The sequence below is a fragment of the Octopus sinensis genome, linkage group LG12 (assembly GCF_006345805.1).
Source record: "Octopus sinensis linkage group LG12, ASM634580v1, whole genome shotgun sequence".
In the NCBI taxonomy this organism is placed as follows: domain Eukaryota; kingdom Metazoa; phylum Mollusca; class Cephalopoda; order Octopoda; family Octopodidae; genus Octopus; species Octopus sinensis.
The window spans coordinates 50,441,050-50,468,997 of record NC_043008.1 but is presented as its reverse complement, the minus strand read 5'-3'; the positions used below and the strand labels follow the sequence as shown (position 1 = coordinate 50,468,997).

Here is a 27,948-nt window from a genome sequence, read left to right as displayed (position 1 = left end):
GAACAAGTGCATTTATCATCACAATCAGTTGAAAATACATTAGTGAGCCTATTTCATTTATCCGTCTCAAACTCATGTGTAATAACGTCTCCAATATCATTTACATTAAAAATCTTAATTCACATAGATTATCAGGTTATAAATAGATTATCTTGTTCTATGCTGAGGTCTATGTTATATAATTACCAATCGTTTATATTTTAATTAACTAACAGATAAGTTGTTTTGCATGTGTGCGTATATATACACACACACACACATTTCTCTTGTTATAAGAGTAAATAACAGTAAAGCGCCAAAACAAAATGTTTTCCAACAGTCTAGTCAAGACTGTCAGTTCTCAGACTTTTAAATAAACTAAAATGAAACTTCAGATAAAGGAGTCTACATGGATGTAACAAGAAAAATAATGAAATATAGCTTATTCTTTTACAGTTTTTATGAGTGTTTTTTTTTCTTGTTTTGTTATGTGTTTTGAAACATTTAAAAATGCCAACAACAGCTGAATGATAATAATAAAAACGAAAAAAAAAAACATCAGTAAAGCATTTAATTAACAGCATTTTAAACATCAAATTACTCTGGACTGAACTTTGCATAAAGCTCATTAATTCAAACAACTAATTGCATAAATACATATTGAAATCAAATATCTTCTGAAAATTGTTCACAGTTAACTATACTATTTGAAAGTCATGAAATAAACACAGATAGCATAATTACACTGTCTGTAGAATATTTTTCAATAAAAATACAATAAAATAAAAACATTTAAAGTGTACATAATCAGCAACTTTTTTTGCTATTTTCTTATAAGAATCAATCTGAAGTTTAACTAATACTACATCTCATCTGTATATGACATTCTGATCAAGAGCAATAGATTATTATTATTATTATTATTATTATAAAAGAAGTCATTATTGTTGTTGTTGTTGTTGTGTTCTGCCAATCATAAATGTGAAAAGAAAGCAAGATGCAAGAGAAAAGAAAGAAAAAAATTATTTTAAGTCCTGCTGATAAGAGTTGTAAGCCAAACCCTACAGGTTTCCCATTTTCAAAATGGCCATCCCAACTAACTGTCATGAAATCCTTCACTGCACACCCTAGTCCCTGTACATCAGGAGAGAGAAAGAGAGAGAGAGAGAGAGAGTGTGTGCTATCTCTGCACTCAGTCCGTTTGACTGCTTCATAGAGCTGACTGGTCACATACTATTTCCACTCAGGCTCCCTAGATTCACACAGACACACTTATATATAATTATATACATCATCCTCTTGATACCCATATTGCGCTCTAACTACTTTCCTCCAGAGCATTCCTTTGGAACTGTCTTTCAGCAGCCCTCAAATTGCATCTGTTCGAAAGGAACATTAGCCACAATCTCACAGGTCTCAGAGAGCCTATATGAAAGCCAAGGCCACAACCCCTTATTTCCAGAGCAAACAAAATATCAATATAAATATATGTATTTGTAATAATCCATTTTTCGGTGTATATGCCCTTATTTTGAGTATTATTCCCTTCTGTCTAATGCTAGTTCTTCAGTTTAAATACAATAATAGAAAAGCTGCTCAGCAGCAAATAATAAAATTTGATTCTTAATACAAAATGAAGGAAAAAAGAATAAAAATTATTTTAATTAAGTACATTTATGGTTAACTGAAATAAAATTACTATGCAATTGTAGCTCAAATAAAAAAACTGAGGTTGTAAAACAAAGAAATATATATATATATATATATATATATATATATATATATATATATATATATATATATAATGCCTTGTATAATCAAACAGAAAAAAGAAAAAAAGTAATATTAGTATTCTATTCAGACTAAATAGTAATACATTTAAGCATATCTACAAATACTATGTTAACACTAAATTGATATTATAGTAAAATAGAATATGGAGCTAGAATTTTAAAAGCTCAATGTTAGTTATATGCATTTGAAGGAATGAATGATCATAGATAAAATAGACATTTCGAGTAAATGGAGAATGAGAGAGAGAGAAAGAGAGAGAGGAAGCAGGCACAAAAGAATTAAGCGATGGGAGCTGAAGAAAGATATGGTGTAATGTGCATTAACTGCATAGACATCCAATTGGACATAATATCACATAAACTGTCTATTCTAGTCGCACAATTGCAACTGATCTATGATTGACTAGTTACTTAATGTGTATGAGTGTGTGTGTGTGTATCAAACTTGCCTGAAGACCTAGTGCAGCCACATGTGAAACTCAGAGTAGCAAGAGACCAACTCAACCAAACTAAAAATATTATTAATTTCTAGTATGGTATCAAGTACTCTTTCTCCTGACAATCAACATTAAACACATGTGTGCGTGTGTATGTGCATACTGCAAATTATTCTTAAAAAAAACAACAATTTGTACAAAAAAAAAATTTAATTAAAAAAAATTAAAGAATAGCATTTAAAGAATAAGGAACTTGATTGAACAAAAGGCAAATTATTTAGTAAATATTTCATGATTCTGTAATTCTATCTGTTGGAATAAATTCTTTATTACCATTTCATCCATTCAACTCATCACACACATTCACACTTTCAATACTTCACAGTAGGCTGGTTGTCATATCACTTTTACAAACAAGAATTCAATCGCAGTACGAAGTGTCATCATATCTATATTGTCTTATGAAGAGAGAGTAAACATTATTGGCTTACAAGCATTGTTTTACTGGCTTGGATTCTAAAAAAATTAGATATAAGTCAAAAAGGGAGAAAAATGAATGCTTAAATGAGAAATTATCTAACAAGTAGTTCAGCAACAATCTATTATTGAAGTTATCCTTATACTATAATGCAAGGTTTAATTATTTATGTTAAACAATATGCGAGAGAATTTAGCCCAATGTCAAGGCTAACTTCAGAGTTTTCATGCTAAGTGTCAAGTCTTTCATATGCCAATGCTTGTATTAACCACTACGGTCAGAGAATAAGAATTGTTAGTAGTTTTATTGCATTCATTAAATGTTTTCATGCAAAACATGCCCTGGAGCAGTAAGAAAGCAGTTCATACCAACACTGCCATCATTGCAGCCACCAAGATGCTAGGGAAAGGGGAAGGACTTAGACTGAGAGGCAATCACAAACTCACCGGGGAAGTGACACGCCATTAAGATGTGGGTATAACCTGCAATATGTATAGGCTGTTAGTGTGATCAGGTTCAAAAAGCAAAACAAAGAACTCTTTATAATTTTAATTAACAGTGGCCATTGGGTTTTGTTTTTTTTTTTCTTTTCTTTTTTTGGTTTTTTTTTTTTTTTTAAGAGGGATGATAGTAAATAAGGTGAGGAGTGAAGTAAAGCTGAATTTTATTCCTTGCTACTGGGTCAGCAGACTGAACTTCCATGAAATGGCAGTTCATCAAGTTTGAGATTTTATTAGGTTGAAAGCAATGTGCTCTCTGGCAAAAGACAGCCCTTTATGATGTTTAAATCTCATGTGATGAGAATTTTAGGCAAATCTCACTTCAAGCCTTTTCAACCATCATGCACAGATATTTAAAAAACAAAAACAAAAACAAAAAAAGAAACCAAAAACATTTAAACTGAAAACAAAAACAGGATAAGTAACTGAAGGTTTTAATAAAATGAAATATTAACAAATAAAAATAACAGAACATAAAACAAATAAAGAATATATTTTAACACACATCTAAAAATAATTGTGTCAGTTCATTAAGGTTTAGTGAGTACACACGCACACACACAACATACCTTTATAAAACTATTTTTTTTAAAATTATCAAAATAGCCAAATAATTAATGATTTCTGAATAAACAAACATCTATTTTTATAATTTGAAAATATTCAGCAGGTTACCCATTTCCCCAGGATGAAAGGGCATGTTTTTTTGTTTTTTTTTTCTTTTCTTTTTTTGGTTTTTTTTTTTTTTTTTTTTTTAAGAGGGATGATAGTAAATAAGGTGAGGAGTGAAGTAAAGCTGAATTTTATTCCTTGCTACTGGGTCAGCAGACTGAACTTCCATGAAATGGCAGTTCATCAAGTTTGAGATTTTATTAGGTTGAAAGCAATGTGCTCTCTGGCAAAAGACAGCCCTTTATGATGTTTAAATCTCATGTGATGAGAATTTTAGGCAAATCTCACTTCAAGCCTTTTCAACCATCATGCACAGATATTTAAAAAACAAAAACAAAAACAAAAAAAGAAACCAAAAACATTTAAACTGAAAACAAAAACAGGATAAGTAACTGAAGGTTTTAATAAAATGAAATATTAACAAATAAAAATAACAGAACATAAAACAAATAAAGAATATATTTTAACACACATCTAAAAATAATTGTGTCAGTTCATTAAGGTTTAGTGAGTACACACGCACACACACAACATACCTTTATAAAACTATTTTTTTTAAAATTATCAAAATAGCCAAATAATTAATGATTTCTGAATAAACAAACATCTATTTTTATAATTTGAAAATATTCAGCAGGTTACCCATTTCCCCAGGATGAAAGGGCATGTTTTTTTGTTTTTTTTCTAGTTTTCTTACATTAATATTATAACTTACTATTTTAATCATAATTAGTAAAGGAGATTCTATTGCCCAAACCAAATTTCACCACCCCCACCACCACCTTGAATTTTTTTTTTATTTAAATCAGAAAGATGACACAAAACCTTAATATGATCAGACCAAAGACAATACCTTAACCCTTTAGCATTCACATTACTGTCAAAGGTAATACTTGTCTATTTACACTGTTTTGAATTAATCATGCATTATCTTTAGAGCTTTGAAATTTCTATGAAGTGATTGTTTATTTTAGAATGACATTATAGGGTAGGTGTTTGGGGGTAGATCTGGCTAGCTGGAACATAAAACAGGATATTTAGGCTAAATATAGCCAGCTTAAATGCTAAAAGGTTAATACAATCTTAGTGCTAACATGCTATCTTAAAGACAATGCTTCCGCAGTGACAGGTGCTTTTATGTGGTGATTTTATTTTATTATATATTTACTGTAGTTATTGAACCATGTTGTGGCACCACCAAGAAGTGTTTAGTAAATCATATTGATCCAAATATTTATATCAGTCTGTGACTAATTTTACTGATATATTTAACAAATCACTAAGTTTTGATTTATACAATTGTGCTGTGGCTGAGAGTATATGTGTTTGTATATCTCTATGTGTATATGTCTAAATGTCTAAGTTTATGAAACTGTCTGTGCGTATGCCCATGTATGGTGTGTGTCTGCATGCATGTGTATATATCAGTCTATGTGTAACTGTGTATTTTCATTTATCCGTCTTTAAATATGTACATTGGTGTGTGTGTGTGTGTGTGTGTGTGTAGATAACTTTCATTATCTATTATTACACAAAGTTGTTACTTAGTTGACTTTCATTGCCAATTTCACAAAATTTTGGGGGGTACCAATGTGTGTGCCTATGTAAAGCCTGTATATATTTATATACATATATGTTAACGACACAAACACATATTCTCTGTTATAACAAAATTAGATATGTGTACTCTTTATGATTTGAATTGTTGGTTTGTTGCCAGAAGCACGCAGACAGCACTCACAGACAAATTCATATAATACTAGTGAGATGTTCGGACTGAATGAATATATGATGGACATGGGTAATGCCCAAAATCCTAAATTTGTCCAGTCTACAAAAGAAAATACAAAAAAAAAATTATATTGGAGTGATGTTCTAGCTGCCAGTAATAGTAACATCTATTACTATTGACCATTATTTGTCTTTCCTTGCACCAGTTTGGACTACCAAAGTATTGTTTATTAGATATTTTTCACTATTCAATAAAAGAAAAATCAAGTTACTAACTTTAGCACAAATATTTTCCATAGTTAACTGTAAAAGAAATCTTGTCAGAAACAGTAGCCAAAGAGATAATGAATATTAATTTCTAAAATTATTCAAGAATTATAGGAAGTCAATTTATCAATAAATGTTCAAAAATTATTATGTATCAATTTAGTATAAAAAAAAAAATAATAAGAGGGAAAAAACTCCCCAAAGCAAAACATGATTTCCATCATTTTTTGACATTGCCAAATTGTCACTGATGGATGCAAAAGTGTGTGTGTGTGTGTGTGTGTGTGTGTGTGTGGTGTGTGTGTGTGTGTGTGTGTGTGTGTGTGAGTGTGATAAATCATAAGTGACATTTGATTTAAATATTTCTTGTTTAAATACATTTTTGTTTCACGTATTAAAGGAAAAGGACCTAGGTATATTCAAGTAGCTAAGAAATTTAATTTACAATCATGGGGTCTGGGATTGATTCCACTGCTCCATAGATCAGGCCTTGGGATGAAATTGGGTAGATGGAAACTGCATGCAAAACCTTTGGATAAGTTCTACTTGTAGCTCAGCATCAACCTTATCATATTGTGTTGTGCTGATTCAATTTGAGAATTACATGTTAATTCAATCAGTAGGTAGTTCAATTGATCAACCAACTGAATGCTCATTGTTGGATGGTCCATCATTATGTTAACACATGTTGAATTAACTGCAAGAACTAATCTACATAGATTGGTTTGCAGTTACAACTAAAATTCTTAAATCGTTAAATGCCAATCAAAATATAATTACCAAGGTGAGATTTCAAAATAAAAGAAAAGTAATGAGTTGTTGAAATAAGGAAGAAATGATTATAAAACTTGGAGATCAGTTGAAGAAGAAAGATGTAAACAAATTTGATTTATTTACACATTAAATGTAATGAATAGTTTGAACAGAGAGCTGATATTTGAACACAAAACTTAACTCATTAATTAAGAATTCTTGAATGAATGAAATAAATAGAAAAATATATAATATGACTAAATGCTTAAGAATTGAAGATATCTCACATATTCTATCAAAAGTACACATCTTCATAAAATTAGATTGTTATCTCAGCAGTTTTTTTTTGTTTTTTTATGTATGATTAAAAAGATATAAAAACCAAGTATTTTCTATTGCTGCTAACAACAAGAGATTTGTCAGTGGCATATTTATAAGTTTCAGGTGTTTTTGTTTTCTTTTTCTTTAGACAAAATATGGTCAAGATCAAGTTTTTAGGTCATCTAACAAACGTGAAAATATGGCGAGTGAGATTTTTCTCAAGTAAGCTCTTCAAAATGTGTGCAAGTAATCCTAGCAGTATGAGGATTGAATTGTTATGGTAGAACACAATCTCTTTGTAGTTAAAACTAAGAAAGATTTGTCTTTAGAGTTTTCTTTCTTTTCTTTGTACAGTGTTCATATGATCTAGTTGTTGAAATCAGATCTTAATAGTTATTTATTTGTATGACTGAGTTATAATCTCTTAAAATGTGTTTTGGCAATTTTATTCTGCCAAACACAACACGAAGGTTTGAGGCAAAGCAGTGTTGTAGCTGGTTGGTTCTCCTGCATATCTCGCTTATCAATGAATAACTATCTCTTATACTACCAAATGAGACAGCCAAATGTCATTACAAGATGAACGTAGTTCACAAACAGGGTACAGAGGTTACCACTTGGGTTGTGGAATTGATAATTTTGAATATGTCAACATATTTTTCATTATGATGAAAAAGATTAAAAACTCTGCTAAAGACACCTACAACAAACCATGCTCATTTCAAAAAAATTTATTTCCCAGACTGCACATCATGAATCTAACTGGACTATTTTGAGACCGTACTACCTGCCCACAAGATAAGTCACCTAGACTAACACATTCACTTTTTCAAGAACACTGCAAAACCTGAGTCCAGTTAACTAAAGATAAAAATGTAAGATTACTTGGTGGTGATCCAGATGGTTATACTTAACCATTTCTATTGTGTGCTAGTACCATCATGTAACCTTTCTGCTGTGGTTTAGTCTCAAAGTAAGATAAACCATTGCTCAATGGTGTTCCAAACATGGCCCTCTTGTTTAACTAGTAGACATGTTATTAACCACAGAAAGATAAAAGATGAATTTGGCTCTGGAAGTATTTGAACTCAGAATGCAAAAGGACATAAATACATAGCATTCAATTCCTTGTTCTACAAATTCTCTCAATTGCAAATAACGGATGATCAAATTAGAAGATAAGCTGATAGAGGCAATAATATCAAGAACAAGAAAAAATATATTCAGAAAACTAAAAATTTGTATTGGTAACAAACATCTAAGAGATGAGAAAATTCTGGATGTGTGGAGAGAGAGAGGAGATTCTAGGATATAAATATGGTACATGATCAGGAAATCTAAGTAGTGAAAGAAATGGATTTGTAAAAGCAGGAAATTAATGAATTTTATATGAAGATCAACAGATGGAAATTAATAGAAACCAGTGATCTAGTCTCAAAAAAGTTTTTAAAAATATAATAGAAAAGAATGAAAAAAATGAAATAAGATTTTAAAAATTTACCTAAAGAACTTCACATAGATAGCCATAAACAATATGAATATAGTTAATCAATACCAGCTTTAGAAATGGATTTCATATCATTTAATGCTAATGAATATGGTTATGATGATGAAGTAGCCATAAAACATATTAATCAGTGATGTCTAGTTATTTTCAAGACTGAAGTGAATCTGAATTATCAAGAAAATGTTCATTATCTTACTGTAAGTATTTAAATAAAAATATTTTTGCCCAGTTTTGTATACTCAATATGATTCAAAAACCAAACAAGAGTAACATTTTTATTTATCATTTTTTTTAAGCTTATTTTGTCAATAATTAAGGATATAAAAGAAAATCCTACAGAATACACAAAAATTAACAATTCCTTACTTGGGTCAAAAAATATAGTAGCCCATGAAATCTTTATATATATATATATATATATATATATATATATATATATTATATATATATATATATATATGCTTATGTCTACATAAAGTAACTCATGGATGGATTGTTCCAGAGTTTTGTTGTGAGCTTGCAGGCACCTCTGGTCACTGTGATAGACATACACCAAAGAAGAGGTACAAAGACTCCCTAAACAAATCCCTTGGTTCCTACCACACTGATCACCAGTGATCTGGTGTTGCTGCTGACTGAGAATCTTCTCAATGTCCATTGAGCAACAGCTTCGTTTGAAGACACCCACAGGACCATCCTTGCAGGAAAGAGAGGGGGGGGCAGAAAAACATGGACACTACAACCAGTCTTGATCAGCCTCCCTTCCCATGTGGTCTCCACAATCATGCCTGAATGTCCCAAACCAGACTCATCAGGCATCAACAGGCCTGCAGCAGACATGAATGTCCCCTATGAATCTTCATTCAAGAAGCTGATGACTGGATGGATGGGTATGTGTGTGTGTAAAATCCTGCTTCGAATAATAAAAATAATAGCAATAATAGTAATAATTCTTTCCACTATAAGCACAAGGCCTAAAATGTGTGTGTGGATGTAGGAGGGAACTAGTTAATTACATCAAACCCAGCGCTCAACTGGTACTTATTTTATTAATCTTGAAAGGATGAAAAGCAAAGCTGACCACTACAGAATTTGAACTCAGAATATAAAGCCAGAAAATAAGCTGCTAAACCATTTGATGTGCTAACAATTCTGCCAGAGTTTGTTGTCTTAATAATAATAATAATAATAATAATAATGGTTTCAAATTTTGCACAAGCCCAGCAAGTTCGGAGGAGGGAGTAAGTCAATTTTATCGACCCAGTACTTGACTGGTACATATTTTATTAATCCCCAACAGGAGGAAAGGCAAAGGCACAAGGTCAACAGTTTTGAGGGAAGGGGCAAGTCTGCTACACTGACCCCAGTACTTGACTGATAGTTCATTTGTTCAACCCAGGAGGGATGAAGGGCAAAGTTGACCTCAGTGGGATTTGAACTCAAAATGTTGAGTCAGAACAAATACTGCAAAGCAATCTTTCCAATGCTCCAACAATTCTACCATTTTGCCATCTTGTTTGTTTTGATTTAGGCACAAGGCCAACAATTTTGAGGTAAGGGGGTTAGTTAATTACACCAACCCTAGAACTACACTGGCACTTATTTTCATCAACCCTGCAGGGATAAAAAGCAAAGTTGACTTCAGCAGGATTTGAACTCAAGGTAGAAATCTTGAACAAATACTACTAGGGAGTTTGTCCAACATTTTAAAGAATCTACCAATCTACCAATCTTTAAAAACCTGTTTCTAATTGTTTTCAGTATAGGTTCAGGGTTTCAGATTTGGGACAAAGGTTAGTTGACATTATTGACCCCAGTGCTCAACTTGTACCCATTTTATTGAGCATGAAAAGATGAAAGGCAAAGTTGACCTCAGTGGGATCTGGTCTTAGACATAAGGAGTTGGAAGAAACATTGCAAGACATCTTGTCCAACTCTCTAATGATTCTACCCTGTATACCACCCTTAATAATAACAATAATAATCCTTTCTACTGAAGGCACAAGGCTTGAAATTTGGTGGAGATGGGATTGGTCAATTACATCAACCCCAGTATTTCACTGGTACTTAATTTATCGACCCTGAAAAGATGAAAGGCAAAGCCGACCTCAACGGAATTTGAATATAATAATAATAATAATAATAATAATAATAATAATAATAATAATAAGGCATCAAGAGGAACATAAAGGAAATTGGAATAGAGTGCCCAGTAGAACTGTTGCAAAAAGCTTTCCTCCTTGGCACAGCCAGAATAATCAGGAAAGTATTAGATAGTTGAAAAGAACAGATAGCATGGTACCGTAGGCTGCAGGCAGCAAGCCCACTACACATGCAAAACTCCACAAGTTCCAACAAAACCCAAGATAAAAAGGAAAGTAATAATAAAAACAATCCTTTCTACTATAAGTAGAAGGTTTGAAATTTGGTACTTATTTTATTAACCCCCAAAAGGATGAAAGGCAATGTCGACCTTGCTGGATTTGAACTCAATATGATAGACTCTCCTGTTGAAAAAAACAACATATGAGTGTTATCTTTACCTAACAACCCGCACAAATGATTTTGTTTCTAGTGACCAAATGTATGTGGCTGTATATTAAGCTCACTCCCTCCATGAAAACGACATTGCCTGAACAGGTGCACAGATGAACAGGTGCACACTTTGCATCAGATGTCAAAGTGATTGCAGAGTAACCTGAAATTAAGTATTTTGCACAAGAACACAACACACCACTCAGTCTAGGAATTGAAACCACAACCTCAGAATCGTAAGTGCAACACATTAACAACTTGGCTATGCTCCCTCAATATAATAATAATAATAATAATAATAATAATAAATTTCTAATTTTGGCACAATGCCTGCACTTTTTATAGTGGAAGAGGGAAATCAATTGCATCAACCCCAGTACTCAAATGGAATTGTTTTACTGACCCAAAAGGATGAAAGACAAAGCCAACCTTGGTGGCATTTGAACTCAGAACAAAGAACCCAAACAAATACTGCAAGGCATTTTGTCTGATTCTCTAATGAACCACCCTTCTTAATAATAATAATAATAATAATAATAATAATAATGAAGTTTGGCAAGAAAAGTGAAGAAAATTAATGAAATATAAGAAGAAACAAATCAATAACAAGTGACAACATTCAATATGAGTCGAAAGATACAACAACCACCACAGCAACAACAACAAAAAGAAATAGAAAAACAAAGAGAGATTAATATAAAATTAGAGTTAAATTCAAGACAAAAGAGATTTGCAGTTATTTCTGAATTGTTCTTAATTCACCGGGTTTTCTAAATAAAGATGATTAAGACTCATTGACAAAAATAATAATAATAAAAGAAGCTAAAAACAATGCAAACAAAAAGAAAGAAAAAGTGGTGTCTGCAAACACATGAATAGAAACCAGTTGGTTTGTTGGATGGTTTTGTTTTTTTTTTCTAATCTTTTTTTTTATATTTCTGCTGTTCTTTTTTGTCTTATTTTTAAGTAGCGTGTTCAGAATTCAGCAGCAGTTGCACAGTTATCAGCGTACTCCTTCCTCAAACACTAGTACAATAGTGAGGTGTTGTAGCTAAATCAAGTATTTAGCAAGCCAGACAAAACAGTACCCAACTTGTGATACAAATAGTAGGCTTCTTCTTCATTGGGAAAGAAACTCCACATTATTTGAAGCATGAAAAGAAATTTAATTTGGGTGCTGTGAGTACGAAGTTAGGAAGATAAATAAATACAGAAATAAATTGCTCTTACTGACTGAATACAAATCAGGTTTTATTGAGTGAACTTATAATAATAAGTATGAAAAAAATGTGTAAAATACTTTAACAGAAATAACCCACAACACGCTACAAAAGTGGAGTTGGGTTGTTACCAGAAAACAATAATTTTTTTAAGACTAATTTCTGGACCATTTTTTGCAGAGTGAAATATAATTAATGAAATCATCTCTGATTCACTGCAGAGAAATAATAAATATATACTGACTCCCCTGCAGCATTTTAAATTCAGTGCAATGATATACCACCAAGGTTCACAAGCTGACAAGAAAGTTTCTATATCAGTCATGGGTAACCTTTTCCCAGAAGCAGGATACATGAGTTGTGGCTCATCATAAGGTAGGCCACAACTAAAAAACTGAAGGTAATTTTTCATTATGTGTGCCATTAAGAAAGACTCACAGGCTGTAGGTTGCCAATGGCTGGTCTATTTAGTTGCTTGACATGTTTAAAAAATGTAGCCATATCTCCTTCCAATCATGTCTTGCCATTTCATACATAAAAGCAAGATACATTGGATAATAGTAATCCTAAATACTCTATGTCTGAGAAAAAGAATGGGAACATCATGATTGGAATGTCTTTGGCTCAGTTCCGTCAGGGCAGGATTAGATTCTGAACAACAATAAATAAATCAGCTCTAGTGGCTGTGTGGTTAAGCTTTCTTTGCAACCATGTGATCTGAAGTTCAATCCCCATTATGTGACATCTTAGGCAAGCATCCTCTACTATAGCCCTAGGCCAGCCGATCAATGCCTTGTGAGTTTCATGGAAGCTGTATGTGTGTGAGTTTTATTTGTTTCAGACTTTGGATTGCAGCCATGCTGGGGCACCGCCTTGAAGAATTTTTAATTCGAATGAATAGACTCCAGTACATATTTTATTTTTTTTTTAAGCCTGGTACTTACTCTGTTGGTCTCTTTTTCTGAACTGCTAAGCTACAGGGACATAAACACACCAACACCGGTTGTCAAGTGGTGGTGGAGGAGAAACACAGACACAAAGACATGCACGTAAGCACACACGCACACACACAATGGGCTTCTTTCAGTATATGTCTACCAAATCCACTGACAAGGTTGCCCAAGATGCAATTCAGTGGGACTGAACCCAAAATCATGTGGTTGGAAAGCAAGTTTCTTACCACACAGCCGCACTTATGTATCATATATTACATATGTAGGTGTGTATACGTTTGTGTTTGTTCTCCAACTCACTGCTTCACAACCAGTAAGTGAATGTGGTAGATGGAAACTGTCTGGAAGTCCATCATATATGACAGGCTTCTTTCAGTTTCCATCGACCAAATCCACACACAAGGTCCAGGGATATAGTGAAAGACACTGGTCCAAGACCAAGTGATTGGGAAACAAGCTCCTTAACCACACAGCCACATCTGTGCCTGCAACTTTGAAATAATTCACTTTTAGCATTGAACTGAAAAATGATTGCTCTAAAAATATACAATTTATCAAATTTACAAAGCCAAACCGTCCATTCTAGTACTAAGAAGAGAAATGCAAAATGTTTGAAAAGGAAAAAGCATTACACTGACAGTAATGTAGGAAAATGAAAGAATAAATAAAATCTGATTTGAGTATACACCTGAAGAAATAGATTAAAAAAAGGAAGAAAATAAGCAGCTTCTGAACTGACAACATACAATAACAGTAGAGAACATTCTAGATTGTTGTCATGTGTTCTTTATTTCTTTCTTGTTTCTTGCCTGTTTCTTTGTTTTTGTATAACTCACACACACACACACTCTCTCTCTCTCTCTCTCTCCATTACTATATTTCAAGCTTTATTTGATCTGAGTATCTACCACACTCCTGTTTACTTAGTGGGGGTCTCCTGGACCTTCAAGTAATATCAAATTTGTTCCTGAATAAGCTGAGAATCAAAATTTTATTTCATGAATAATAATAATTCTTTTTACTATAGGCACAAGGTTTGGAATTTTGGGGGAAGGGGCTAGTCAATTCCTCTGCTCAACTGGTACTTATTTCATTGATCCCAAAAGGATGCAAGGCAAAGTTGACCTTGGCAGAATTTGAATTCAGAACATAAACTGGAAGCAATGCTGCTAAGCATTTTGCCCACTCTGCTAACCATTCAACCAGCTCACCACCTTATTAATAATGGTTTTAAGTATCAACCCCAGTACTCAACTGGTGCTTATTTTATTGACCCCAAGAGGATGAAAGGTGAAGTCAACCTTGGCAGAATGTGAAGACAGACAAAATGCTACCAAGCATTCTGCCTGGCATGCTAATGATTCTGCCATCACCTTCTTAATAATAATAATAGTAATTCTTTCTAGAATAGGCACTAGGCCTGAGATTTGGCAGGGAAGGGCTAGTTGATTACAGTAATCCAGGTACTCAACTAGTACTTATTTTGTCAACCTGAAAGGATGAAAGAAAAAGTCAACCTCAGCAACATTTGAATGCAAAATGTTAAGCTGGAAGAAGTAATGCTAAGCATTTTGCACAGTGTACTAATGATAATAAAAATAGTTTCAAATTGGGACACAAGGCCAGCAATTTTGGGAGATTTAGCTAGTTGATTACATCAGCCTCAGTGCAGACCTCTGACGTTACATGTACCAAATTTCCATCATTGCAAATACCTTCAATAAGACATAAACCTGAGAATTCCTTAAAGAGGAATCAGTATCTGCAATGAACATATTTTTACCACACATCATGAAAATGGCTTGAACTCAGAAGAGAAACCATAATTTCAAAGTTCAATCACCATGGAATTTGTTGCTAGAAAACTCTAATGAGAACAAGTCTAGTTTCTGTAACGGGATATAGATAATTTAATCAACTCCAGTATATTTTTGTTCCTTATATTATTGACCCTCTGGAAAATAAAATACAAGCCTTATTCTAATGGGGTTTGAATTCAAAACCCAAGCAAAAACAAGAAGACAATTAGGGAACCTCAACATGGTCAACATGCTACAAATAGCAATCAAATCTCACTCAAATCATACCCAACTGTCTTAAGGGAAATAATGAAAGGCACACACTGAATAATGTAGTCTTAGATATAATATATTTAAAAAGAAAATCAAACATAGGAATATTTTTGGCACACCTTTTATCATACATCTGATCAAGATTGACCTGGGGGTTAAATAAACAAAATTCAAAGTGTCTGAAAAACACTCCCCTACCCTCTAAAAAAAAAGAAAAGAAAAGAAAAACAGTGTTAGCGAAAGCGGTGCTGAAACAATAATGCTTGTTCTTTAAAACAGAAACAACCCACTATCAAAGGACTGCAAGAAGAGAATAAAAGAAAGCTATGTTTTACTCGAAATTCTGCAATGTTGGCAGCACCAATGTTAATGTGGTCTTGAAAAGAGGCAGCCAAGTTGAAACGAAATTCACACCATAGCAATACAATAAAAACAATTCATTCACAGATTATCCAAAACACTAAGTATTTCTTTCTTCTATTTATTATCATCATCATCATTATTATTATTGTTTCTTATTTAGGTACAAGGCCAACAATTTGGGGAGAATACAGATGATTAAAAACAAAGTTGATCTCCGCAGGATTAACAGGTATTTGTTGTGGCTCTTTATGTTCTGAATTCAAATCCCAGTGAGATCAACTTTGCCCTTAACCCCCTTGGGGCCAACAAAAAGTACCAGTTAAGTACTAGGGTAATTCAATAAACTAACCCCCACCCTTCAAACTTTCAGGCCTTGTGCCTATGTTATAAACAATTATTAACATTATTTTGATACCAGCAATTGTAAATAATTGTAATATAATACAGTTGAGGAAAGTACTTAGCATTTCCATTAGAAAATATTTGTGGTATTAAAATAAAAAGAAAAAATATAATATTTTGGCACCCACCACAGAAAAAGAAAAGAAAATTGGCATTTTTAAAACATACAAGCTTCTGTTACTTCCTCACTGCTGTTAGAAATAATTATTAGTTTTTGGTTTTGATTTAGACACAAGGCCTGAAATTTTGAGGGGATGGTGAGTAGTCAGTACCATTGGCCCCAGTACTTTTATTGATCCCCAGATTGATGAAAGGCAAAGTTGATGTCCTCAGTGGGAGTTGAACTTGAAACATAAAAAGCCAAGAAGAAACAACAAAACATTTTGTTGATGTGCTAATGAGTACCAGCCTGTCATCTCCTAACAGAAGCTACAAGAGTGACAACTGAGGCAAGTCACAAAGAGTCGAGGTAATAACCTAGAGTAAATTAAGATGTCCCACAACTATGTAAATGTCCTTCAACACTACAAATGCCTTTTTCAGGCTAAGAAACACAAATGAAACTTCTGATTAGAACTATCAAACCAGATCGGTCTTGCTGCTCTCATCAAGTTTCTCACTGTAAAAGTTTATGAGTTTGGTCTTAGAAGAGGCCAAGCTGATGGCATTGCCAAACCTATAGAGTTTATCTGGAAATGGTAACACTCCCTTTTCTGTGAGAGCGTCAAGTCATGGACTCTCAGAAGTTATCCATAATCCTTAACCTAAAAGTTTTCTTGAATAGTCTCTAGATGAGACCATTCAGATTGTCTTCATTATTGCCCAGAATTGTCCAGAGATCAACATCACTAATACCCTCCATTAACCCTCTTCAAATTACTTGTGTGGACAGTCCACTATTTGCATTGCCAAGTGGGCAGTGAGCAAAAAGCAAAAAGCAAGATGCTAAGTGCTCAACCTCAGTCTGTGAGTGACTCAAGATTGCAGCTCTAAGAGGTGAGTTTTGGAAAAACAAGCCTTGCAAATGACAACAACCATACCTATTCACCATCATCATTATTATCCAAGAATCTCTATAGAGGTCAGAGTCTCATATTCAGCTTTCAGTAATCAGCTCCCTGTCAGAAAAACAAAATCTATCGAGACTTACCAAACAGATTATATACAACTTAAGAAGGTCTGCTGCAGTTTCACTAGATTCATTGTGTCGCATCAACTAATTTTACACAATTCCTGCATTCCTCAAGATACCATTCCTATCTCCCACTAATATTAACAATTTAATATAAAATAAAATTAAATTAAATAAATCAAATAAATGAATGAAAGAAAAATTAATGTCATCATTTAGAATATATAGTAATTATAAAAGCTGATATTATTAGAAAAATCACCTCCATTGGCCTATATAATCATTAAGTGACATTTGAAATTGTCTTCAGTTCCAGAGAAATTGACAAATACACCAGAGAGGCAAGTACAGAAGTGATAGAATCTATACAGAATTCAGAAGACAAAAAGAAGAAAAACAAAGATAACACCTAGTAGATGTCAAGAAAACATTTTGATTGACCAGCCTTCAACCACAGTTCAAAAGGCAAACACAAACTGTCAAGAATTCTCACACTGGTTTTAAAGATCAGCCCCGAGGCTGAGGGTGGGGGGGTCTCCTGATATCAACACAAGATCATTGGTAGGGTACTAAAATAGACACACACACAGAGGCTTCTTTCAATTTCTGTCTACCAAATTCACTTACAAGGGTTTGTTCGGCCTGAGGCTATAGCAGAATACACTTGCCCAAGGTGCCACACAGTGAGATTGAACCCAGAACCATGTGGTTGGATGGCAAACTTCTTACCACACAGCCACACTCATGTAATAAGAAGTGTTTAAAGAATAACATTGAAAGAAAAAAGGGTCAGCAGTGATGCCTGCATGATGATGTAATAACAACAGCAAGACAATGACCCACACACCGTCTCAAAGTGTCCAGTATCAGCAAAAACTTGCATCAATAGCCACAAAGTTGATAACTTGCTACACTTGGAACTCTGCTAATAGTATAAAATGATTAGAGAAAACATATGGTGCAAGTACACACACACACACTCTGAAAATGACTAAGCTACAATAATATAAGACATGCTTGTAAATACTGACAAAGAAAATACAGGCATGGAATCACAGACAAATAGTGCTTCTTGTAAATATTTAAATCCTGACAGGTGAAAAAAAAATATTGCCTTGAAAAAGTTGGAGAAGCTAAGTATAAATTCTTTGTTATAAAAATATTTAGAAAGTGAGAGTTGAGAAACAAAGTTGGTAACAGTGAGTGCACTGAAGCTACTTAATAGAAGAAAAATATAAAAAATAAAATACTTAGATTGTTCTAATTTTACAACATTAGAAAATAATATTGTTACATACAAAAAAAAATTTTCTCTTTAAAACAAGCTAATTAGACTGATGATCTGAGATTGAAACTGAAACAAACAATATTTACCACCACCATCATCATCATCATCATCATTTAACATCTGCTTTCCATGTTGGCATGGGTTGGATAGTTTGACACGAGCTGGCAAGCCAGAAAACTGCACCAAGCTCAACTGTCTACCTTGGCATGGTTTCTACAGTTGGATGCCCTTCCTAACACCAAATTATTATTGTTTTGTTATTATGAAATAATAATGTGTTTCTATGAGGTACAAAGCCACAAATTTGAGAAAAAAAGTCAAATTTTCCCAGTATTTGAATGGTACTTTTTATTGATGTCAGAAAGATGAGAGCTAAAGCTAATATTGGTGCAATTTGAACTCAGAAATGTGAAAAACCAGAAGGTATTCTGTCTAAAATATTCTAATGATTCTGCCAAATGGTTTTTAACGTAAGCACAAGTTAAAAAATTGTGGAAAGTTATATAGTTGATCACATCCACCTAGCATTTGATTAACACTCAAAAAAATAAAAAGTAAAGTTGATCCAGACAAAATAGTTACTGACATTGGCACAAGGCTACACATTTCAGAAAACGGGTACAGTTAGTCTATCAAACCTAGATCTTGATTGGTACTTCTTTTATTAATCTTACAATAAAAATAAAACAATATTATTACTAAATAATAATAAACTAAACTACAGTGTTTCCAACTAGTCCTCTACATGTACACCAAGTTTCACTATCCATACATACCAAGTGTATAGCTACACTCAGCTGATACCTTTAAATGCACTACATTGTCTAATGACCCCCTCATTGGGACCTTACATACAAAACATTTAACAAGAGGTTAAACAACATTGCCAAAACAGTACCTCTAAAACCATTGTTTATCTTCAGGAGTACAAAACATTTCAGCTCTGATCAATTGCTGACTCTCTGCAAAGTTCAAATAAGGACAACATTGGGGCAGCACTATTATATACCAACATGGAATAGGTAGTACTGCTGGAGCTACAATTACTGCATGTGTGCACACGCACACACAACAACCCACTCCAGAAAATCATCCAGCTGATTAGCAAAAATTCACTAATATACAAAAATCAGCTTCCCGAAACTAATAATCTGAATGTTGCCTCCATCCATGTCAGTCAGTAACAAAGACAATTCTCAATTCATTAACCTTACTATGTCTAGCATTCCAAAAATCCTATTCTAAACATGACAGGACAACAGCCCAATAGAATTCCTATCTTCCCCACTCTTTTCTTCTACCGTCATCAATCTACAGAAATTCAGGCTCAATATAATGCCTTAACTAACTGGGAGGGCCTATGAAGGTCATAGAGGCAGTACATCTAAATAAATTATTTAAAAATAATAGTAAATATCAGAAATTAGTAAGTAAAATAAAGGACAGGCCTTTATAAATTAGCATAACTACCTGTTGATCAGTATGCATACACACATGTACATATGCACTAGACTCGAAAACAAACATAATTACAAACTTATATGCGGCGGGATCACAACCAATACCCTTTGATTGATTGTAATATGGCCACATTAACAGATAGACACACGCACAAACATGATAATAAATCTACCAACAAGGCATTATCATAAAAGATCTTTAATCAAAATGTGCTAATGGACATTGCATGTCCAGATAAAGAATTGAAAGCTTCACAATAGAAGTGGAATTGCATAAAGACTTCAAACAAAAACTGTACCTGTTATACTGGGGTCGATCAAGAGTTGCCAAAATGCAACCCAAGTTATCAGGATTACCTCTAACCAGTATCCCGAGAGAGTGTGTGTGTGTGAGAGAGAGAGACAGAGAGAGAGAGAGATATTTTTACAATTAGGTAGCTGACATTTTTAAAAAAGCAATATAAAAAACCAGCATACACACACATTTTTAGAGGGGCAGTGGACATGATCTTTGCATGGTAGACTGGCCTGGCCGAGACATCTGTAACTCAAATGTTTGCAGGAAACACTGAGTACAGAGGCAATATGTATTGTGGGGGATGGGGCATCCAAATGCTTGCAATAAAATGAACTCTACTAAACATAATCCAAAAAACTGTTGGCTAGATGATGATGTTAAACAGAGCAACAAGTAGGCAGATATTTTATGGATGTCACCAACTCTTACCTGTTTCCAAGCAAGATCATATTTCCCCATGGCTAGACATGTTTTTCACATAAGATGAAAACAAGTAACATTACTTGCAATGATGATGATGATGATGCTGGTTTGCAACCATCATGTGATGTCAAGACAAGGATACATACACACATGCACATCAATATACATAATGGGCTTCTTTCGGTTTCCATATACCAAATCCACTGATAAAGCTTTAGTTAGCTCGGGCTTATAGTAAAAGACACTTTCCCAAGGTACTGCACAGTGGGACTGAACCCAAGACCACATAAGAGGATGGTTGAGAGGCAAGTTTCTTAACCATTCAGCCATGCTTGTGCCTTTGAGAAAATATGGCATGAATCAAAATCCAGTGAAAACTCACAGAAAATAATATAAAAATTAAATAAACCTTTAAAGATGAGATGTAGCAAAGTGAAAAGCACTTCTCAAATTACAATAAACATACAAACACAAAGGGATTATTAGTGAGTGTGCACATGTGTGTTTCAAGTCCACACATACATCTCATCAACTATATTTTTCATGTATCAAAAGCCATTGAAATCTTGAAGTATTTTTCTTTAATGCATCCAATTCATGAGATAAAGACAATAGCATGAAACCCTTCAGAGTGCACAGCAAATCAAAATGTTAACATCAATGTGAAATGGCTCAATAATGTATGACTGTACAGAACTGTAAACTACACGCTACACGACCAATCTAATAGAAAGAAAAAAGGAAGATTAAATTGGAAGATATCTCATTTCTTTACGTGCTTCGCTATATAATAGCTAGTTATGTATGCTATTAAAGCTTTCATAATTTATTCAATAACTAATGTATATTTGTATTTAGTGTGTGTGTACAACTCATTCTATCCAATTTACTTAAGCCTTTGGTTACTAAGCTTACAAGCAGTATCTGTGGACAATTAACCCTTTTGTCCCCATACAGCTGTTGAAATACAGAGCCCTTGTTTTTTTTATTTTGGAATCAATGAAAAATTTAATAAAATAAATAGTTTTTAGAACATAAATTAATAAGATTTTTCGGTGGAAGGCTTTAACATAGACCATTTTAAAACAGGCAATTTGTAACATAGAACCAGAGGCAGTCTTGAGCAGGTTGGTACCAAAAGGGTTAAAAGGGGTACTGCACTGTCACAGTTACAAGTCAAATTGCAACACAGGATAAAAACAAGTCAAGCTGATCCCTTTATACTGTTCATATACTACTATTACATGGTTATCTTCAAATTTGTTCCAGTCACAGGACTGCAGCCAACCTAGGGAACTGACTTGAAGGATTTTAGTTGAACAAATCGATCCCAGTACTTATTTTTTCTTTAAAGTCCGACACTTATTTTATCAGCCCCTTTTGCTGAACCATTAAGTTACAGGAATGTAAACAAACCGACACTGGTTGTCAAGTGGTGGGGGTGGACAAATACAAATACATACACAGAAAATTTATATATATGATGAGCTTCCACACAGTACCCATCTACCATATTCACATACAAAGCAGTGGTTGATCTGGGGCTATAGTACCGCACAATAGAATTGAACCCATAACCATGTAGTTACAAAGCAAAGTTCTTAACCACACAACCATTTCAGGTTTCAGTGAGTGTTTAATAATAAGTAGCCAAAAGAAAAGTCATAAGTTATGAAGGTTAATCTGGAATTCCATTTATAAAGAATATCGCTGGTTATACTGGTGACCATGATTAATACTTCTCTCAAAGACTTTGCAAGAAGCTAACAAGACTTGTTAAGATAAAAAGTGATTTATAGGTTTTTAATATAAACCCTCAACTCAAGTATATTATTCAACTATATATTAGAAGCATATATCTTATGAACAGCATGAGCATGGAAGATCACACTGCACTGACGTGATTTGTGCTCTAAAAGGCAGCTAAACTGATAAACTAAAGATATTTAGTGCATCTATATAGCCCTTATTTATACAAACTCAGCATCAACTGGTAATTCATTTCTTGAGTTCAAATATCACTAAGGTCGACTATGCCCTTCATCTTTCAAAGATAATTACTAGTAATATAACGAAATTGTCTTGATTCTTAAAATCTACCTATGTTGATTGTATCTTAATTTCAGGTAATTTTCAGTCAAGAATATTCTTTACAAATTAAATAAATAGAGGTAAATACTTTCAATAAATTGTGAAATTTGAGAAGCATAGCTTTATAATTCCATAATTTATTGGTAAGAATTCACAGCTAACAATTAAGTTTCTGAAGTTTATATTAGTTTACTTAAGATTCTTTCAAAAATAGATATTCCAATGGGCTGCTTAAGCCTGCAATGTTATAGGAATATATATATATATATATATATATATATATATATATATTTATTTATATTCATATATACATTTATACATATTTATTTATATATATTTATTTATATATATATATTTATTTATATATATAAATAAATGACCATTAAAAAGTACCCGGTACACTCTGGTAAATGGTGTCCGCATTACATGATGGCATGGGTTGGACTGTCTTTTGACAAGAGTTGGTAGGGCCAGGAGCTACACCAGACTCTACTGCTTGTTTTGGCATAGTTTCTATGGCTGGATGCCCTTCCTAATACCAACCATTTACAGAGTGTACTGGGTGCTTTTTAAGGGTTGCCAAGTGCATACTCACACACAGAAAGAAAAACATACACATATACAAGCGTATATAGACTCAACAAATTGCAGCAAAACAACCCATCTGTAAGAGCAGTAACTGAGTAAAAAAGTTACGGATTGGACACTTTAGTTCCAGCAGACAATTTCTCTGGTGCTGGTGGCATGATAAAATGGACCCCGACTATGCTATAAAAAGATCAGTATTCAAGAAGAACACTGAGCCATAAAAACCATGGTCTTCTCTCCACTATACATAACAACGAAGTCAGGCAGTTCTCTCTATTGTGTGCATCAGATGCTTTTTAGCCACAGTTAGGTAAATATATTGTAATAATCTAAAACTGTTAGTGTTTAATTTGCAATTAGTCATGTGGCTAAATATAGCTACAGGAAATACTGTTTGAAAATTATTTAAGTAGGTGACGTTGCAAAAATGAAGAATAATTGATGAAAAAGTTTCCACAGATCTCCCAACAATTTTTCCCAAGCTCCTATTCACACATACTTTCCCATGTGTGTGTGTGTGTATTTAAGATCAACAAAAGAAAGAGAAAACTTCAACAAGATATACATGTTATTTTCAAGATATAAAGTTTATGCTCAACAGTTGGAATATTTTTAATGACTACAGCCAAAACAAAGCTATGATCCAATGCTTCACACTTCAAAGTGAAAAACAAAACAAAAAATACATTAAAAGCATATGAATAAAAGAAATAAACACAATAGTGCTCCATTCATGAAGTAAATGGTGTGTGTGTATGAGAGAGAGAGCGAGAGAGAGAGAGAATGTGAGAGAGAGAAAGAGAGAGCAAAGCTGCTCTTTATTTCAAATGCAAGTATGTAATTGTACATCTGGTCAAATAATAGTTTTCTTTTTCTATAATAATGTTACAAAACTAATTTATTTGCTAGTAAGTGCAAAAGCAGAGAGAGAGATGCTTTGAAATTTGAAAGAATGAAAGAAAAGTTGAACGTATGAAATGACTTTTTTTCTTTCTCTTTTTTTGCGTAGTTTCATTCATGTGTGTTCTAAGTTTAAATCCTGCCAATACTGACATGGCTTGTCAGCATCAACTCCTAACAAAGACTCTTGGCAAAAGTCATTGGTAGGAGTCAACAAGCTAAGTACCAAGCATGTGCTTGAGTCAACTCAATCTAACTTCCATTCACATCCCAAAAGATTTCTGACAGCATACAAAAATCATTTGGAGTGCTGGCAGAATCGTTAGCATGCCACACAAAATGCTAAGCAACATTTCATCTGTCTTTACATTCTGAGTTCAAATTCCACCGAGGTCAACTTTGCCTTTCATCTTTTTGGGGTTGATGAAATAAGTACCAGTTCAGTATTGGGATTACTGTAATCAACTAGCCCCACTCCCCCAAAATTTCAGGCCCTGTGCCTATAGTGGAAAGGATTTTTGTTGTTTACTTTAACAGAAGACTGTCAAATAAAAGTATATATGAGTGTGTGTGTGTGATTGAATGCAAGCATGTATGTAGCTGTTATGAAAAATACAGTTATGTTCAAGTTAAAGATTTTATAATCATTTCTCAGCATTTACAGACTGAGAAATCAACATCATCATTGTTTCTAAATGTCTGCTTTTCCATGTAAGCATGGGTTGGACAAAATTTGCTAAGGCAGATTTTCAACAGCCAGATGGTCTTTCCTGTTACCAACCCATACCTGTTTCCAAGTAAGGTAACATTTCCCCATGGCCAGACACGTTTTAAAGAAAGATTAGAAATGAAAGACATTACTTGCATGGTGGTGACACTCATTTACAAATATCACATAAGGAGACAGTAACATTCCAGCACATACACACACACATGTGTGTGTATAAAAAAGGCTTCTTTCAGTTTCCCTTTACCAAATCCACTCAAAAGTGGATTTGGTAAAGGGAAATCCACTTGTAAGTCAAGTGGATTTCCCTTGGTCAGTCAAGGGTTATACTGGGGGATACTTGCCCAAGGTGCTATGCAGTGGGACTGAATCCAAAACCATGTGGTTGGGAAACAAATTTCTTACCACACAGTCATATCGACACTCACTTAAGAAGCAGTTGTGAAACTGGAAAACAAATATTGTTGCAAGTACTTAGTTCCTTGCTCTTGTAAACCTACAATGTACGGCAGAAATAATGATTGAAGCAATACAATAATTCTTTTCTTACACAATAAAGAAACAAAGATAAACAACATGATACATCATCATCATCATCATCATCATCATCATCATTTAACGTCCGCTTTCCATGCTAGCATGGGTTGGACGGTTCAACTGGGGTCTGGGGAGCCCGAAAGCAGCACCAGTCCAGTCAGATCTGGCAGTGTTTCTACAGCTGGATGCCCTTCCTAACGCCAACCACTCCGAGAGTGTAGTGGGTGATTTTATGTGCCACCGACACAGGTGCCAGACGAGGCTGGCAAACGGCCACGCTCGGATGGTGTTTTTTATGTGCCACCGACACAGGTGCCAGACGAGGCTGGCAGACGGCCACGCTCGGATGGTGTTTTTATGTGCCACCGACACAGGTGCCAGATGAGGCTGGCAAACGGCCACGATCGGATGGTGCTTGTTACGTGCCCACAGCACGGAGGCCAGTCGATGCGGTACTGGCTACGGCCACGTTCGGATGGTTTTATTGTGTGCCACGTGCCACCGGCACTGGTACCACAAAGATACAAATTCCATTGATGTTCATTTGTTTTGATTTGATTTTCACTTGCCTCAACAGGTCTTCACAAGTGTCACAAGAAGGAAGGTATGCACAGGTGGAGTGACTACGTCCCAGGTAGGGGCCATGGGTTATGGCCTGACTAGTCTTGCCGGGTCTTCGGATGGTGTTTTTATGTGCCACCGACACAGGTGCTAGATGAGGCTGGCGAACAGCCACGATCGGATGGTGTTTGTCATGTGCCCACCGCACTGACTACAGCACTGATGGATTTCTTGTGTGCCACAGGCACTGGTACCACAAGATACAAATTCCATTGATGTTCATCTATTTTGTCTATTTTGATTTGATTTGATTTGATTTGATTTGATTTGATTTTCACTTGCCTCAACCGGTCTTCACAAGTGTCACAAGAAGGAAGGTATGCACAGGTGGACTGACTAGTCTTGCCGGGTCTTCGGAAGGTGTTTTTTATGTGCCACCGACACAGGTGCCAGATGAGGCTGGCGAATGGCCATGATCGGATGGTGTTTGTTACGTGCCCACAGCACGGAGGCCGTCGATGCGGAACTGGCTACGGCCACGTTCGGATGGTTCTCTTGTGTGCCACCGGCACTGGTACCACAAAGTTTGTGCCACCAGCACTGGTACCACAAAGATACAGATTCCATTGATGTTCATCTATTTTGATTTGTTTTGATTTTGATTTTCACTTGCCTCAACAGGTCTTCACAAGTGTCACAAGAAGGAAGGTATGCACAGGTGGACTGACTACGTCCCAGGTAGGGGCCATGGGTTATGGCCTGACTAGTCTTGCCGGGTCTTCGGATGGTGTTTTTATGTGCCACCGACACAGGTGCTAGATGAGGCTGGCGAACGGCCATGATCGGATGGTGTTTGTCATGTGCCCACAGCACGGAGGCCAGTCGATGCGGTACTGGCTACGGCCACTTTCGGATGTGCCCACAGCACGGAGGCCAGTCGATGCGGTACTGGCTACGGCCACTTTCGGATGGTTTTCTCTTGTGTGCCACCGGCACTGGTACCACAAAATACAAATTCCATTGATGTTCATCTATTTTGATTTGTTTTGATTTTGATTTTGATTTTGATTTTCACTTGCCTCAACAGGCCTTCACAAGTATCACAAGGAGGAAGGTATGCACAGGTGGACTGACTACGTCCCAGGTAGGGGCCATGGTTTATGGCCTGACTAGTCTTGCTGGGTCTTCGGATGGTGTTTTTATGTGCCACCGACACAGGTGCTAGATGAGGCTGGCGAACGGCCACGACCGGATGGTGTTTGTTATGTGCCCACAGCACGATGGCCAGTGATACCTTTATATATAATCAAAGTACAGCAATTAGCTGTCACTGATATGTACAATGACTTTTGATAGTAAGCTTAACACACATAATATTTGGACGTGTTCAGCAAAGTTCACACCTTACAAGCAATTAGAGAAAAACATGATTTTCTTGTATCCTGCAGATATTATATTGGTTTCAAATCTTGGCACAAGGCCAGCAATTTCAAAGGAGGGGATAAGTTGATTACATCAACCAGTACTTTGGTGAAATTTGAACTCGGAATATATAGATGGGATGAACTGCTGCAAAGAATTTTTCCCAGTGTGTGGTAATGATTCTGCCAATTCGCAGCCTTATCTCAGTGTGAACATCAGTACCACCAAAGGTCATGAGCATTGCTCCTTCACCTCCTCATTAACACAGAAATAAAAGATAAAAAAGAAAGAAAAAAACAAGCTAATCAAGCTAATATTCGTAGAAATGCGAATGTTATGCAACCCCAACTTTGAAGTACCTTTCATTACTTCAGAAACACAGCCATATCTCATAAAAATATATCAGCAATACCACATAAAAAGCAAGTTGACAAGATAGTCATGTACATCAGTTGACCAACATACACAGGGTTACAGACCAAAATCAATGCAGTGACTGTAACAACACAAGATATAATTATAAAACTTGCACATGCAT

General features: G+C 34.7%; 1 protein-coding gene across 7 annotated transcripts in view; it reads right to left on the bottom strand.

Annotated features, from left to right (window-relative positions):
* LOC115217859 (CREB-regulated transcription coactivator 1) overlaps positions 1–27,948 on the bottom strand; it is a 172,288-nt gene that overhangs the window by 77,226 nt on the left and 67,114 nt on the right. For 6 of the 7 annotated variants that reach the window (XM_036507967.1, XM_036507963.1, XM_036507966.1 and 3 more), the window contains one exon: positions 3,134–3,169. The exons of the other annotated variant lie outside the window; for it this stretch is intronic. In XM_036507967.1, the coding sequence (XP_036363860.1) occupies positions 3,134–3,169 (36 nt within the window). The remainder of the gene's footprint in view (positions 1–3,133; positions 3,170–27,948) is intronic. 7 annotated transcript variants of the gene reach the window in all.